We start from the raw sequence: 18,588 nt of genomic DNA, 5'->3' as shown, positions 1-18,588 counted from the left end.
TATATCATATAATTCGGTCTTTGTCGTAGCAGACAACAGTTAATTCGTTGTTTGGAGGGGATTTTATCATATCGCTTTTTAAAGAATTAGTATTTGGCTTGTTAGAATTTGCATTGTCCCAATACAGAATCAAATCAAAACCATATTAATTTGTTTGTTTGATAATAATGGCATTGTCCATAAGGAGTTTTTGGCTACAGGAGAGACTGTAAATCAATGCGTTTACCAAGAAATTCTTGAAAGACTGCAGAAAAGAGTTGTCCACATGAGACCAACCATCAAAGATAATTGGATGCTGCATCATGATAATGCACCTTGTCACACTGCACTCTCAATTATTTAGTTTTTGGCAAAGAAAAACATTCCTAAAGTTCCTCAACCACCTTTTCACCTGACTTGTCCCTGCGATTTTTTCCTGTTCCCTACTTTAAAAAAACACCATTTTGGAACATTAGAAAACACAAAAAAAATGTAACCAACCATCTGGAGGATATTCCAGTTTCTGAGTTCCAACACTATTCTATGGAGAGTGGAAAATTTTTTGAATTGTTGCGTGGTTTCCCAAGGAAACTATTTCGAAGGTGATGTCCATGTACAATTGGATTGTAAATAAAAAGTTTCTTCTGAATCAATCACATTACTTTATTTACAAACCTCATATTACAGAATAAATGTACCCATATTACTGTGGAATTAAATGCACAATAATACAATTAGTAACAACCACTTTTAATAAATAATGTATGCTATACTGACAGGTGACAGCAAATTAAATCAATATTAAATAGATAACATAAATAAATAGATAATAATTTTATGTCACTTGCATAGGTAAATAGAAAACCAGGGATACATTTTTCATCTAATTCTTTAGAAATTTATCCTCAGTTAGAATTTCTAATCACAGTAACATCTAGCAGACCATCTTCCTTAGAAGGTAATCCTGCTGGTGATACCAAACTGGCTAATTGGGATACTGAAAATGGTCTTCAAACTGCTCCAGGACTTGTTGTCAATCCAGTGAAACGCTTTTTCCGTATTGGGATGTCAAAGGTACTTGTAAATTTTAATTACAGTTCATTTTTCATTGTAAATATTTTTAATTAATAATAAAATTATAATATAGTGTAGCATAGTCAACAATTGAGCCTTAATAGCTCAACCATTAGAATTAATGAATATTAATTGAAGCTCATCAGTTTGATTTAGAGTAAAACAAGATCACCTTTGAAGATATTTCTGTCAACAGAAGTCCTACGAAAAAAATAAACTTTGAATGTTATAAGAAAATGATAGGTACAGAAGTTTACTGGATAAAAATAAATTGTTTAATTAAAATTTATTTCGTATTTTTAATGAACAGTATAATATACAGATCATCAACAAGCAGAAAGGACTTCACATACCTCCTTACTACATTTGTTGAGGAGCTGAAATTATGATAATGAAAATATTAGCTACAAACCAGATTTCTCGATTTGGTACACCAGCACAAAATATCTGCTTGCTAATATTGAAATGCATGCACAAATACTTTATCAAATAATATATTCATAAAGTGTCTCTAAAATGGTGGGATGACTACTTTTTCGCATTCTAGTTGTAAAACTGAACAAAAAATTTCCATAGGAAAAATTGTAATTTCTCCTTCGTTCTCCCTTCGTCTGTCATTTTGTTATTTTTATATAAAAATCTATTCCTCAAGTTCAGATAGAGGAATCACATTAATATTTTGTAAGCGTCTAGATAATGAAGTTTTAAAATTAGCAAAAAATACTTACAAAAAACAAATACTTACAAAATACTTTCACAAATTACAAAATGTTTATTTTTCAATCTGTTATATCTCCATAAACACAAGTTTTACCAAAATGTTTTTGCTAAAATACTAAGCCTTTTATTTTGAAAAAAATGACATTGTATTTTTTTAAATCAGTTAAAAAAATAGCAAAGTTATGGCAGAAAATTGATGTAATTTTGTGTCTATTTTCATGTCCTTCACTTATGTTCAATTCGATTAAATATTGGTTGTTAATTCTAAATTACAGAATTAACAACAACTGCCCGTGACAATCCTACGTTAATTGTTGTAGAACATTAGGTATACTGTTTTTTTTAAATAAACGGTTAACAATTGTTAAAAGTTATAAGAGATCTCCAAAGTGTCCACCATTAGAAATTACACAAGTCTTCAGTCTTTTTCTGAGAGATTGTCTTAACCATTTAAAAATTCTAGGAGTATCCCAATTTCTTGAAATCCATTTTAAATCCTTTGTTGAAGATCCTCAATGTTGAGTATTGAAGTTGAATAAACAATACGTTTCAAATGACCCCACAGGTAGAAGTTAAGAGGGTGTAAGTCAGGTGATTGAGCAGGCCAGGGCACTGGCTCTCCGCTATCCATTTTCATCCATTTTTCATGGAAAGTTTCATGCAGGAAATTTGATACCTACTGAATGTGCTCGAGCTGTATCGTGGTGAAACTACATATTTACTCTTAATTGCAGTGGTAGGTCTTCCAAAAAATCTGTAAGATTTTCGGTAAATGAGCAAGATAATTTAAGTCCGAGCTTCAATGGCAAGGTAATTTTCCGAACGAACGCAAGTACAACTTACCGCTAAAGATTTTACGGCATCAATGATTTCTGGCGTACATACAGAGAATACACGACCGCTATATTTTATTTTCAAAGCCGAACCAGTCTCTTTAAAATTATTTATCCAAGTTTTGATTGCGTGTGATGAAAGAACTTGACTGCGGGGGCATCTCAAAGAGTCGCCAAAACACTCTTTGTATGGCTATCAGATTGTCACCATGTCTTTAAAACACCCTTACGGCAACCGCACGCTTTACACCATTCCACTGCTCCATCACAATTCAATGTCCGTTACTGCTACTAATTTTACACCTATAGAACTGTCAACACCAAATTCAAAATTTCGCGTTTCTCTACGCTATTCTATATAATTAATTTATATAATTTGTCTACCAATCTACATGGTCAAATACAGATTTAAAGTCTGCAAAAGGTCTTCAAAAAGTAAATTTTTTTACTTCAGTAATTAGAAATCAGATTAATTGCGCAGAAAAAATGAAAAATGTTATCTACTGTGGAAAAATCCCTTCTAAAGCCAGGCTGATACTCATTTAAATCTCCATTCCTAGAAATCAATTTTCCATTCTACTGAGCTAAATCGTCATAAAGATTTTACTGTTTGCATTAATGAATGTTATACCTCTGTAATTTTCTACTAAGATTACAACTCTTATCTTATGAATTGGAAAAGTAATTGATATACTATACTGGCATATTCTCCTTTGACCATATTATATTGTATAATTAACACTGAATTTAGAAGGTAATTAAGTAGTTCTAGGATTTTCTATTGGCTTTCTAAAAATTACTCTTTATATCCAAATTCAAAATCTTTTGCTCATTTAAAAATAATCAAACATTTCTAAATATCATCATAGTTTTATATTTCATATCTATAAAATACAAATCAGAATAATAATAGTGTCATTTTTATATGCTTTTATTTACATTGCTCTGCACTGTGGAATGGTCAGAATTTTGCCAACAATATTTAACCTACTTTCAAATGAGATAGAGGGCTAAAATTATGCACACATGCTTGTTGTCGATGAAAATGCATTATGATAACAAAAAATTCATAAAAAATCTACTTTCATAGAAAATTTGTTGTTTGCAAAACAAAATGCGTATTATGTAGAAAATTATCAATGAAAAGATTATAAAATATAATGGAATAAAATGGAGGGCGCCCCATGCTTTTATTATTCGTGAAATAAAATGTAAAGGAATTTTGTTAATAAATTCATTCAATATGCATTATTATAATTATTCATTATGTTATCAATATAAAATAAAATATACATCATCATTATCAATATAAAATATTATCTGAATTTAATTAAACAGTTTATTATAAATATTTATGCTTCATTTATTATGAAAGTGAGATTATTTTTCTTTGTTTAGCACATCTAATATATCTACTTGGGAAAATTTTTCCAAACAATTTATACTTCAATTGAATAATTTCCAAATAGTGAAACTTTGGTCCTTTTTTCTAATTTTTTTCATTAGTTAAATAAAAGCATATTTTTAAATTACAATTTTTTTTTAATTATTATCTTCAAAATTCAATTATTATAAACTTTAATTGCACCACAAACTACATATTACAAATTTCTAATAAAAGGACAACTGCCAAGAAAACTGTTTAGTCCTATGACAGAAAATAAAGAAAATAGACACAATAACAAATGCTATCACATAATATCAAATACGAGTAGTTCACCTGTTTCATTACAGGAAATAAATCTCACTTTTTCTTTTAGTCAATTCCATGGGCATATCCATCAAGAGATCCACTTACAGGAAAAGTTAGGCTTGACAGTAATGGAGCAGAAATCTGGGAAGGATACTGCATCGATTTTACAAAACGCCTTGCAAAGGATATGAATTTTGAATATGAGTTAGTAATTAACAATAAATTTGGAGCAAGGGCAGCTGATGGTTCTTGGGATGGCCTTATTGGCGATCTTAGTGCTGGAGTAAGTAAGAATCATTTCTTTTGTTTAATATAGTGCATAACCAATAATTTTATTATAAAAATCATAATAAAATGTTTTTGTATTCATTTTTTTATTACCTTCTTTTAAAATATCACAACAATAAGTTTAAAATGCTAATTGGTAAAGTAAATTACATTAATAATACTGCAACCAAAATTTCAGTCCACCTAAACAATAGTGCTGGAAAGATAGGAAAATGATCTAGGGCTCAAGGTATAATTCACACACAAATTTACAAACATATATTATTGTATTTTGGAATATGTCCTACAAATGAAAATAAACAAAAAAGTTCATAAACATGGGTCTAGAAATGCTTCATTTTCAAAGTATTACTTGTGAAAAAATTTTCCCTGATTTAAAGATAAAATGAAGCAATACTGATCTTTGGAACTTAAATTAAGAAGTAAATTTCGATACTTAATATGGTGTTTGATCTGAACAATTGAATTAAACGGGTCTTAAAACTAACTGTATCTCTAGTAATTCTTTTCAGAAAATTATAAAACAGAAAAAAATGATATCACAAACACATTTTTGGTACTTTGTTCAAGTGCCAATAAACAAACAAAATTTTGTAATAAAATTTTTAGAGAATTTAATTCTAAGATACTCTATGCAAGTAGTATTAATTGAACAAGAAGAGTAAAAGAAATTCAATTTATTTTGGTTTAAAAAGATAATATAGTATTTTTCTTCCATGTTTTGCTTTGTTTTTCCAAATTTTTTCCAAAGTAATTTACTTTTTAAAAAAGACTCACTTTCTAATTATATTTACTTTCAAGAACATCCACAATATCTAATTATAAATTTAATGACCCTCTTTTGTGGCATAGCTTTCTGGTGTCCATTTTGGGTTTATTAGAAGATTGACTTTAGTATGTCACCAAAGATACTTTAATATACTACAATAAAAGAAAAAATCAAAAAAACTTTTCACAATGTAAGTGTTAAACATAATTTTGACTTTTTGTATTCTGATAAAATACAAATAAAATTATGAATACTAAGAAATAAAGTAGACTGAATTCACATTCAACCACAATACAAAATATACTTCCAAACATATCATAATTTTATTTTCTAACTTAAATAACTAATGAAATTTGTTTAAAAACTATCTTCCTTGGATGGATATGCTATAGATTAATTGTATCACTACCTGGCTGGTGTAAACAACAATTAACCAATCTACACTGGTGCAAAATTTCCCTATCTAACTAATTTTTTCTCTATTTCACAATTTTAAATACAGATAACCTATAGTATGTCAGGAGAGGTTAAAAAATGCATAGAAAAAAATAAGTAGGTACTTTTTGACATCAATAATAATTACCAAAACAAGAATGATAGAATATTTAGCAGGAAGATTTACATTTTTTATTCACACTTCGCCTGGATAAATAGAAATTCTATCAAGAGCTTTAGGCAGTAGTACTCATCCCTTAGTTTATTACATTTTCTAAAACATCAAAATAGTGGGGTGTAACTCAAGAAAAATATGCACAATAGGGAATACTGTTATAAATTATCTGATTAGCTTTAAACCTTTTTCATTTTAACTGGACTAACTTAATATAAAAATTATATCAAGTTATAAAAATTTTATCAAGAAAAAGTATTTACAGAAAAAAATTGCAGTCTTCATCTTAAAAAAAATGATATCTACAAGTGCATTAATTTTATTTGTTAATCTATTCAAATCTATTCTATTAACAAATTTGATAAAATTGAAATTATAGTACACTGTGTTCATAAGGTTGACACAAAATGGTTGCAATCCTACACTTCTAAGATTGCTGTTAGTGTTCATGGCTTGACAGATATTTTGCTGAGATTGAACTAAACAAGGTCAAACCCCAGATCAGTTGATCCATCGACACTTCATCTTTGTCATTAGTTTTACCATAGAACAAGCGTATTGTTTTCAAAAGCCTACCACATATTTATTGTGTAACATTATTTAATCACTCAATCTTATTCTGAATTCCAGAATGTTTATATAATTAGTTTTTCTAATGGAAAAATTAATCGTAAATAAATTGTTATTGTTCCAAGTAAATTGATTATTTTCAGTTGTCTAGATTTTATGAAATAAGAAATGAAGCTGATCATAAAAGTAGGGGTTGTCTGTCAGTATTATATGATGAAGTTTGTATAATATTCATTAATCATTTGTATGTTCTCCAGGGAAGTCAACCCAGAAACTTTCTTGACGGAGTGGATTTTTTCGATTAGAGTTGTTTACAAGGAGATAAAAAACTAAAGTTATTCCCATATTGAATCTAATAGCGCATAACTAGTTGTACCATGTTATTGACAATTTTTATTTAGGTGAAGGATGGCTTTATTTTTTGGATATGTTAACAACCAAACCAATATAGTAATAGAGTTCTGAGAAGCCTTTCATTTATTATGAAACCATAGCACTCTTTAAAACTGGTATTTGGTATAAGACTTCATTTGGTAATGAATGGTCAGACCCTTTTTTTTTCACAGAAATATTAATTTCTAAATAAGATTGTAAAATTTTCTTCAGAAATTATTACAAATTTTATAACCTTGAATGGTTTTGAAGAGCAATACTCTTGGTTCAAGTAAAATAATGCTGCATGCCACATTTCCAATTTGACAACAGAATTGTTACATGGATGTTTTAATGATGACCACATAATTTCCAGCAGACTATGAACTCCAAAATTTTCAGATGGTTTTCACAAATAAATTTTTATTTAGGTTTCTGAAAGGTCATATTATAAAGTGCCTGCAAAATTCTGATGAGTTGAAAGAAAATATCAAAGACAGTATCTCTAAGGAAAGTTGTAGTAAATATAAAAAAATGAGTTCATACCTGCATTAATATTGAAGGTCGATTTTGAACATTCATTGTGATATATAAATGAAAAAAAAGTTCATTGTAGTTTGCTTAGTATCCTGTATCGCATAATTAAATTACTCTTATTATTAAATATAGTCGGTTTAACACGTGGGTTTGGGAGACTTTATGAAAACTTTTGTGTTTACGTTGATACAACTTGTAATATAATATAATACCAAGATTCCAGTTAATATCACCATAAAGGTGAAAGATTAATACACCTATTATAACTTAATGTAAAGTAGCTAGGGCAAATTTACTTTTATTTGAAAATAAATGAACATATTATCAGAATATTTTTGTTATAAGGGTTTCATTAATGGCACATTCTCAAGACTAGTTGATTTAAGTTAAGATAAACCACTCTCAAACAGTGATAATGAGTTTACAATTTTTTTCTCAATTCAATATTACTTATAAAACCTTTAATCAATAATGCAATGAGTCAATTTTTTTCTTTATTTCAGAAAACAGATATTGTAACGGCACCATTAACTATGACTTCTGATAGAGAAGAGGTTGTCGATTTTGTTGCTCCATATTTTCAACAAAGTGGTTTTACTATTGGTAAGCAGAAATAGTAGTGTTATACATACTAATAAGAATTATTTTCTGATTATTTTGGCCAACATTTAATGTAAAATGCACTCTTTCTGCCTAAATTATGCAAGAATCAGTTTTCATTCATTATCACAACACATGATTTTTTAATACAATATTCATGAAAAATGCATAAAATATATACTGATTCTTCAAAATTGTGATAATTGTTTAAAAAAACTACTTGCTATGTAATCTTTACTTTCTGGCTGTATCTCTGCTGCAGCAACATAGCTCTAACAAGTAAATTATAATGATTGCCAAAATTTTGGGTACTGGGATTTTTACAAATTTCAGTAAAGACCACTTATCCAAAAAGCACGAAAATGTTATAAAAATTTCTGGAAGATGTATGTTTGTATGCTTAACATAAATATTTGAAATTATTTAATCTTGGATTTGCTGAGTGCTATGTGTGGAGTATCTTATATGAAAATGAGGCATGGTTGATGAGGAAGAGGGAATAGGAATGGATTGAGGTTTTTCATGGATATGGAGGAGGATAGAGAGAGTATGATAGATGGATAAATTGAGAAATGAAGCAGTAATGAACTGGGTTAAAGAAGAAAGAGAGAGCACTTATGTGAGAAGTATAAAAATAAAAAAATTAGTTAAGACTTGTGGTGAGAGAGAATGGAATCTTGAGAACTGAATTAGAAGGATCAGCTGAAGGAGAAAGGAAATAAGGAAGAAGAAGAAGAAGAAAGAAGTTAATAGATGAGGTGAAGATTGGAAATTATGAGGGATGAAGGAGAATGCTTGGGACAGTGATGGATGAAGGAGGCAGTAATGCCGTAAGAGACCTGCCACCAGGTAGAACACTGGGTGATGATTGACAAATTGTGAGGTTGTCACGAATAAAATGCAAACCCCATAAAAAGTAAATTACCACTAGAAACTTCTGAGTAGACATAATCTACTATTGTTTCTAATACAAATTAATACATTCATTTTTTGTTTTCACTTTCCGTAGCAGTCACTTTATGATTATATGCAAATAAACCATGTACTCTCTCTGAAAGTTAAGCTGTTTTATATAGCTAATTCCTCTGGTTAACAGAATGATGTCACAAAGAGGCCTGAATATCACTTGTATTTTGATTGACTTGATTTATTGATGCCCAAAACAAAGTTCAACTCAATGAAGAAAGCAACTGGAAATCACTTCAAATTTTTGTTAATAAATCTGATATGGATCTTGTTATTTTAAAGAATGACTACACCATTTTAAGAGCAACTTAAATTATTGCAAGAAATCACTGCAAATATTTCATATCTGACTGAGAAACACTGCATTTATGCAATTAATCCAATGTGTTCTTTCATTCAACTTTTTTCAATATTTCATTAAGTTTTTTAAATTCCACATTCACTAACAGAGAAATAATATGCACCAATTGTACTTGTTTCAGTAATACGGAAACCAGTCCATAAAACATCTCTATTCAAATTTATGACTGTACTAAGATTAGAGGTCTGGCTCAGTATTCTAGCATCGCTTATAATAACCAGTATTATGATTTGGTTTCTTGATAAATATTCTCCATACAGTGCACAGAATAATAAAGAACTCTACCCCTATCCTTGCAGGTATGATTTTAAAATTTAAGCCAATAGTCACAGTAATCTGAATATAATTATTTAGATTACTTGGGGAGTAATCTAAATAAGTATTATCCTTAAAAAACTATTTTTTATACATACCTTCACAAAGAAAAACCCTAGAATAAGCAAAATATTAAGCTAGTTTTATTTTAATATTTTATTTTACTAATACAATATTATTTCTAGGATATAAAATAATATTATTTGAAAAATATTTAATGTATTAAAATATTCAAAGTGTATATTTTAATATTTAAAATATATAAATGAATTATATATTTATTTTAAATTAAAAATTTTTATAGTTAAAGAATGTTTTATATTATTTAAAATAATATTATTTCTAGAATGAAAAAGTAGAATAATATATATATATATATATTCTACTACACTGAAAATTTATTCTACAGACATCAGTATTATTATAAATTATTTAACTATAATAGCTGAAAGGTTCATAACTACTGAAAGATATTGTGTTGATGTCAATGAATGAAAACAAACAATGTACCTACAATCTAACCAAAGAACAAATAATTATTTGGTTGTAAGACAGAAGTGATAAAAATATTACGATGACAAGTAATGAAGAAACAACATAAATTTTGTATTCTACATTTTACTGTAAAGCACTTAAGAATTGTTTATCATGTGCTTATGAAAATAATCTTAAGCACATGTAACAATCATTATCATACATACCAATCTTTTACTATTTTAGCATATATACTGTCCTGCAATTTCTTTTAAAAAAAAATCACAAAAAACAAAATTTTTTAAAGAAAGTAGACTAAGTATTAGCTATAGTGATTATGTTATATAATGAAAAGAACAAAAATATGAAGCTGTATGTGTAATTTAAATATTAAGTCAATAATTAATTAATGACAATACTTTTACATCCCAAAATCTAAATGGTTTTGTCATTCAAATGAATCTGACATTATAAGTTTCAGATTGTTGTGACTGTTCTATATATAAATTGTTCTATTATTTTATCAATTTTTAGTGAGCATAAATGGCACATTAATAAGTTTCTTATTACTTTTCATTTTATTTTTGATACTGATTTATGATAGTGTAAATTCAAAGTTAAATAAGAAAAAAAATTAAGTGATTATTTATGTATTTTCATCTAATTTAAATGTTTATAATAAAATAGTCATTTTTATTATGTCTATTAACATTTATTCAGCTTTCCCTGCTATTTCTGGCTAGATAGTAAACAGGTACCACATCCAGGTTTTACATAGGTAAACCTGAGAATGATGTACTGTCTTACATGTAATTTATAGAAATCCTAATCATTCTGGATTGAAATCAATCAAAGTTTTGTAGAAATATTCTCAAAATTTGTTGTTGAAATTCATTTAGAAGTTCAAAAATTTTGCAAAAACAATATAACATGATTTATTCAACTTGAATGAGTTCATCAATCATCATTTGCTCTTTTCCCATCATTGTTGGTATCAGTTCATCCATCTCCAAATTTGTAGCTCCAGTCATCCACAGCATTATCATTTATAATATTATTGCTAGAGTATGTTCGAAAAGTTGCTGTGGAGTATGCTTTAGAATTATGTGGTGCATTCTCTTCTTTTGGCATTAGGTTTGGTTGTTCTGTTGGTTCGTTGGGTACTGCTCAGTAATAAATAAAGACAGCAGTTGAATTGTGATTGAACGTGCTTCATTTCATTTTGTCTTGTTTTGTTAATTGGAATCAATTGTTGAAAGAAACATAATGGTTCTTTCAGTAGAGGAAGTCATTTTTCTCATTGAACATATCTTTTGTGAAGGTGATAAGTATACTGATTTAGTTAAGACAAGTTTTCTGAAAAGTTTCTAAATACTCTTGTTCCTCACCACATAGCAGTTTGAACTCTTATCGAAAAATCTCAGGTAACAGGCACTGTTGAAGATGTTGATTGAAGTGGAAGTCCACTTAACCTAAACGAACAGAAGCTGCTTGATATTTCAGATGCTATGGTCGAAGTCCATCAAAGTCAATGCACAAGTTAGCACAGCAGCAAGATATCGGACTTGTTACCGTACATAAAGGTGTAAGAAAAGAACTGAAACTTTCCCCCTATAAGATAATGTGTGTTCAAGAAGTGAAACCTATAGATTATGCCAAAAGACTAAATTATTGTCAATGATTTAAACATTTTATTGACCAAAATTCCGTAAGTATCCTCGACATTACGTTTTTTACAGATGAAGCATGGTTTCATCTAGGATGGTATATTAATTCACAAAATATACTATTGTGGTCAACAACTAATCCCCATGAATTACACAAACAATCTTTACATGAAGTGAAAATTGGAGTCTGGGTTGGTGTGAGTAGAATGTGCATTGTGAGTCTTTTTTGAAAATTTAGTTAATAATAATAATAATAGTTATTGTGCTGTTTTGACAAATTTCATTAGTCAGTTAACATAAGTGGATATCAATCAAGATTGGTCCCAGCACACACAGCTAACAGGTAAATTACTTTTTTATAAAATGTCTAGTGAACAAATCATTTTGATGTGTTTGTGGCCTGCACGATTGCCTAGATCAACCACAATCTGACTTCCCCATTTTACTTTCTATGGGAGGGGAGCAAAATATGAAGTGTATCATAACAGACCATGCACATTTGACAAACTAAAAACTGAAATAATTATAAAATAATTTTTTATATCAATAAAAACAGAAAAATTATGCTGAAAATTGGCTGTCTATTTTTATTACTCATTGAATAATGCATCATTTTGGCACTAGGGATGCAATAATACTTGATAGTATTTATCAGTAGTGTTTATGTATGTGTGTGTTTTTCTTACAGTATCTCATAATAGAATATTACAAATCATATATGTTTAACAAAATTAGCACATGCATATTAGTTAGTTACCACAACCAGAGTGGATTAGGTTTGATTCTTCCAATACTCGCTTACATAGATAGCTTTGTAATTATTTTCTATTAGATTGCCATGGTTACTGGAGTGAGTAATCAGAGGACATGCTAACAGGTGTTTGTAGTCTTGGATCAGTCCGCAATGATATCTTGTGAGTTCTTCAGCATATCTCAACTTAGTGAACTTTGTTTTTGGATCCATCACGCCTGTTTGTAGGCAATTTAGAGTAAGCGATTCAGAGGCATGTGGTAACTGTAATCCCACCAAAAATTTTTTGTAATGTTATGAAGGATTGTAGAACTAGATTTTGCCCTATCTCTAATTTTCATGTCTTGAAAGAAACAAGAACTACTTCTGACAAACAAAGCAAGCTTTTTCTCGACTTCAAGTGGTTGGTCTTCATAGTCAAAGACAGGATGACAAGGGTCTGAAGTCTGTTTCTTTTGCTCACCTTCTGTCTCTACATTGCATCATATTTGTAGTGAGTTGACTCCAATGAGGGAGAAGATCTTCCTAACAGTCATAGGTCTAACAACATGCAGAAATGATCCAAGTCATCTCATTAATTGCCACATCTACTTGTTTCAAGAGGCCAAATTTCTGCAAACTGGCACTGCATATTTCACAGCTAAGAGGCACACAGCCATGGCTAAGGTTTGGTGAGGTGCACAGCCCATGGCTGTGCAAACCTCATAATGTACCTTCAGTTTTCTAGCACAGACCTTCATGTTGTTTCTAGCACAGACTTTGAATTTTGTTCTGTGATGAAATTTAATTGAGTGTGCTGGATAGTATATGATTAAATACCATGCCTTACAAGGCTTTGAATAGATGATATAAAAAAAGCCTGGTAGGGAATACATTGTTTCAATTGGTTTTATCTGGTTTCAGAAGAGCCACAACTGGGATTTTCCTCCAGTTTTGAGTATTTTCAGGATGTGATGCAGTTGTTCATATGATCCACACCCATTTAACAGTTCTTTCATCAATCCGCTTTACTAAACATCTAGTCCAACACCGTTGTTTTTCATTTCATTAACAACTCTGTTAAATTCTTTAATTGTGAATGGGGTACTCAAAGATGAATGTTCATTTCCATGTCTTAGTTAATTTTCTTTTGTTGTGATTTTTCAGTCTATCATTTTACAGTAGTTGGTCAGCTACTTGGTCAGGTGTCACATGGCTATGAGTCATTATATATTATAATAGGCATAGAAAGCTGTACGGTCATTACTCATATTCTTCAGTAGTTTATGTCTATGCCTGCTGTTCTCCTTCATGTATAATCATTGAAAGTGGTTGCACCATTTCTCCTGTTTGGATGCTGATATTGCAATCAGAAATTGCTCTGGCTTCAAGAGTTTGGTCTGTTACTTTGAATAGTTACTGATATCCTTCCAATGATCTTTGAGATTGAAAATTGAGACCTGCAATGTACTGCATAATGCTCTCTCTTAGTATATGATGTTGAGATATTTTCTTGACAAGATTGATGAACACTTCATAGAATTTTATTTCTTGGAGATTATCTCTAGATCTAGTTGTTGAGCAAAATTATCCCATTTAGACTTCTTAAAATTAAATAACTTTTGAAAGGAACTGTGTATGGCTGTATTGATACTGAAACTATGTAGGTTATGAGTTGATATCTGAGAAATGGGTCTTCTACATGCATGACAAGTAACTGAGAAATTGTGGTGCTTGTGAATATTGGTTCAAATAACTGTGCTTTTTATTATTCAGAACTTATGCTGCTGGATCATTAATATCTTTAAATAAAGTCCTTGTTAGTCTGATCAATATATGTTTTATTTGTACTTAATTTATAGTACATTTAGATACATTGTCACTTCTTTAAATATTATGTCATTAGTAAATTATCTCACACTGTTAAGTTTAAAATAGTGTAAAGATAGAATATTAATGTTTAAAAAGAGTATTACTAATTAATGTATTTATATTTAGTTTAATATTTTAAGTTACATCCTTTAGTCATTGATTTAGACTAACAATATAATTAGAAAGAAAAAAAGTATATCATAAAAAACAGCTGTTGAACTCATCAACTAGAATAAAAAATTTATATGCTTTAAATAAGTTAAGAAGAAAAGAATTAGTTTATTTACCATTAATAAGGACATGAAACTGAACAAATATGTTGTCTGCTGGGTTATACTTTTGTTGCCATCTCCTGTGTTTAAAAAATGATGTTAGCTTCGTGTTGTGGTTTAGTTTTAGCTCCTTTTGTTCTGCCCAGTTGTTGAGTTCTTCACCATTTAGATCTGTTTCATTGTATTCCTACAATATTGGCAACTGAAACCACCCATGACAAACTTAATCTTATGGTTTTGGAAGTTACTGAATTACGTTCTGAGGTCACTGTATATGAATCCAGTTTGATGGTTAGAATTTCAATTTCATTACATAACTCGTAACCGATTTGATGGTTGGATCTGATTTTGAGGTAAATAGTTTCTGGTGTGTCAGAATAGTGGCTCCTATAGGTCATGCAGTCTTTTAATGACTAATTTCATTCCATTAATTTTTGATCCATATTAGCTTACCCTCTATGGGTTTCTTATAAAACTAAAATATCATATGTCACTGAATAAAATTTATTTATTTGAAGATATGCCTTTAAATAATCAATATTCAACTACACCTTTGTGAGAAAGAAATTAATGATAATTTTTTTCAATAGGTATTTCACTCTGAAAGAAAGCTTCTGGTTTGCATTAACTTCTTTTACACCTCAGGGTGGAGGTGAAGTACCTAAGGCATTGAGTGGAAGAACATTAGTGGCAGCATACTGGTTATTTGTTGTACTAATGGTAGGCACGTTTACAGCTAATCTTGCTGCTTTTCTTACTATTGAAAGAATGCAGGTTAGTCTCATAAACGTTTTTTAAATTGAAAGTTCATAATTATCATTCAACAAGTATTAGTAAATTTTTTTTTAATCTATTATTAGGTTTATTTTTTAATGTAATATCAAAAAATAAAATGTCTATTTTAATTTGAAATGGTTGTAACTAGGCTTATTTCTGTAATAATTAATTTAGTTTTAATATTTTATTATGCTTTTTATATGATCAACTGGTTTTATTTTAATAAAACATTAAATAAATAAATAAAAGACATCATTTACTCTGATTTTTTCTCTGTAAGTAATATACCTACAGTAGTATACTGTAGGTAAACAATTTGGAAAACAATAAGGAATTGCACACTTCCTTCTACTTACACTGAGAATGAATGAAAACCAGCTAAATAAGGAAATCTCTGACCAAGAATAACAATAGAAAAGTAACTACCAAGTGGTTAAAATGAGTCAAAGAAGATCTAAAAGAAGCAAAAACAGAAACAAAAAATCATAGGCAGGGACACACTCAGGGAAAAACTCAAAAATTTTGAAGGATTCCAGGATAAAAGGAAAAGAAAATGAACCCAGCAAAGGCGAGAACACTAATACAAAATGAAAAATTACTGGAAATAAATGAAAAGGGATGTCAATAAGCAAAATAAATATAAATATAGAGATGACAATAAATAGATGTAAAATTATGGTTCTATAGATATGTATCGAAAAAAAATTAAAATCATTATATTCAAGAAGTATTTATTTAATTGATTTACCTTAGATAATGTTGAAAACAAACAAATTCCACCATTCTTAGCTTATTACTTAAGACTTCATCTTGCTCATTTCAAAACATCTTCAAGTTACTTTACGAGGACAAAACTATTTAAAATTTGAGTGATCAGTTCAAGTACCATATTAACTTTGAATTTTAAGACCTCACTTCATCCAACCCCCGTGAGCAGTAATCTAATGGAGTGGGATTTGAAGACCTTGGTGGCCAATTAACAGGTCATCTTTGAACAATCCATTTTCCAGCAAAATGTAAATTTAAAAATTATCTTAAAAGACAAGTCCTTGCTGAATTTTACAGTAGAGAAGCTTTGATGTTGAAAATAGTGTACATTTATTTTGAGAGTAGGTCATTTTCGAGTAGAGAAAAATTCATTCAGTAAAAGTTCTTGATAACACTGCCCTGCAAGATGATCTTCTAACATGAAAGGGCCAATTAACTGATCATATCAGTTAATTATCATATCACATCACACGATCACTGAAAATCTATACTGAAAATTTGTATTCAGAGTAGCATTTGGATTCTCTTTTGACCACCAGTGCTAGTTTCTGGTGTTGTTAATACAACCACGGATAAAAAATCTTTATCTGTTAACAGTAGTCATGAAAGTATGCAGTGGTTAACACTTTCCCATTTACAAAGTTGTAATTGTTCAGCATAATCTCCTGGCTGAAGGGCTGCACTGTCTTCACAGCAATGGATATCCACGAGAATGTAATGTTTGGTAAACTCAAGTTTGTTGAGTATTAAGGTGTCTATGTATTCTCTGCAAAACTGTTGTGTCACTATGTTCACTCTTTAGAGAATATTTTCAGTTTCATTTTCATAACAATGTTAGATTAGAGCTAATAAGTCAATGTTAGCTCAAGGAAGAACACCTACTCTCATGTAAATTGTTAAAAATTCTATAATACTTTATGGTTGGAATTCTGCCTCTGCGATATCTGCATCCATATTTTACTACTGAAGCTTTAACTACTCTACTTCAAAATCCATACTTTTAATCCATAACTGTGTATTTGGCATGAGTGAATAAGTGAGGCATTGTTAAAACTGCTTAACACAACTTTAGTTTTTATAAATACAAACTGAATTTATTCAATTTTAAACATAAATAATAAATTGTAAATTGGGTCTGTGGTGTTACATACGAACGCCTGTGCCTGCATGCACATATGCATTCCATTGGTGCACTCAATACACCACAGGTAATGAATGGCAACTAGACGCACTGTTGTTTGTTATTTTTCACGAAATTTTCTTTTTGCATACTTTATTTATTCTTTTATTTTTCAAATTCTCAATTATATTTTTCAGAAAGGAAAAATAGAACAGTATTGATTGGGTAGATTATAAATCATGATACTGTATTATTTTGTTTTTTAATAAACCATGATTTATTTTAGACAGTCAAGTGGCTCAATGCCACAAAAGGCAATACTATTTTATTACAACTAAGTGAAGCACTAGACAGGAATGCTACTGATGGTCGCCTTTCCCCTCCACAAACACACAAGTTGTTCTGCTGCATATTGTTGTGTTTACACTAAGATAGCTTTGATGCCCTCTACCAGTGCATAAAATTGAATGGATAAAACAGTGAATCACATTCAACTTAAATATTGATTCATTTAGTCAGTCAAATTAATAAAACTCAATTGAAAATATTTTACTATTATCAGCTGATGTGTAAATAAAACAGTTGTATTAAATTACATTCTGACTTCTTTATTAGCTTGGCCTTTTCTTTATGCTTTTAAGTCAAATTTCTCAAACTAGTATTTGTTTTTTTACTGATTTTATTTATATATTTATATCAATTTTTTCACAATTAGATCCTTAAAAAAATTCCTTATAAAGTTTTATTTTCTAATTGGCAATTTAACAAAGTTATTTTACACCAAACCTAAAAAAAAAACTCAAATAATCGAAGGATGTTACTTAATGAAAATCCATATTAATAAAAGGAAATAAACAAACACTATATAAATATATATATTTTATATAAGCTTTTGTAACACCTGAGGAAGATAATGTGTACCAATGTAAAATGTAAAACAACTGTTGTGGTTTTTTTTTAAAATAATTTTGTGATAATCAAATAACATATTTGTATATATATTCCTTTTATTAAAAAATTCATGTTTATTGACTTGAATGTTTGGTTTATGTGATTTTTATAAAAAGTATTATAGGTACAGTTCTAGGAACTTTTTTATAATCCTTAGATCAAATAACATAAAATAAATAGATTTTTACCGTAACTAGTGTCCAAAAATGTTAATACTGTGTTATATGATACAGAACAAAAATCAGAATGAAATCTGCTGGCAACTGTTAT

The 18,588-nt window shown here is 29.3% G+C and overlaps 1 protein-coding gene across 1 annotated transcript in view; it reads left to right on the top strand.

The window, feature by feature from the left end:
* LOC142321115 (glutamate receptor 2-like) overlaps positions 1-18,588 on the top strand; it is a 51,378-nt gene that overhangs the window by 19,357 nt on the left and 13,433 nt on the right. Inside the window, exons 7-11 of the mRNA XM_075359107.1 lie at positions 832-1,053; positions 4,367-4,582; positions 7,949-8,048; positions 9,494-9,671; positions 15,293-15,476. Coding sequence (XP_075215222.1) covers positions 832-1,053; positions 4,367-4,582; positions 7,949-8,048; positions 9,494-9,671; positions 15,293-15,476 — 900 coding nt within the window. The remainder of the gene's footprint in view (positions 1-831; positions 1,054-4,366; positions 4,583-7,948; positions 8,049-9,493; positions 9,672-15,292; positions 15,477-18,588) is intronic.

The sequence above is a fragment of the Lycorma delicatula genome, chromosome 3 (genome assembly GCF_047948215.1).
Source record: "Lycorma delicatula isolate Av1 chromosome 3, ASM4794821v1, whole genome shotgun sequence".
Lineage (NCBI taxonomy): Eukaryota > Metazoa > Arthropoda > Insecta > Hemiptera > Fulgoridae > Lycorma > Lycorma delicatula.
Note: the sequence above shows the minus strand (reverse complement) of the source record. Positions and strands in the feature narration are given on the sequence as shown.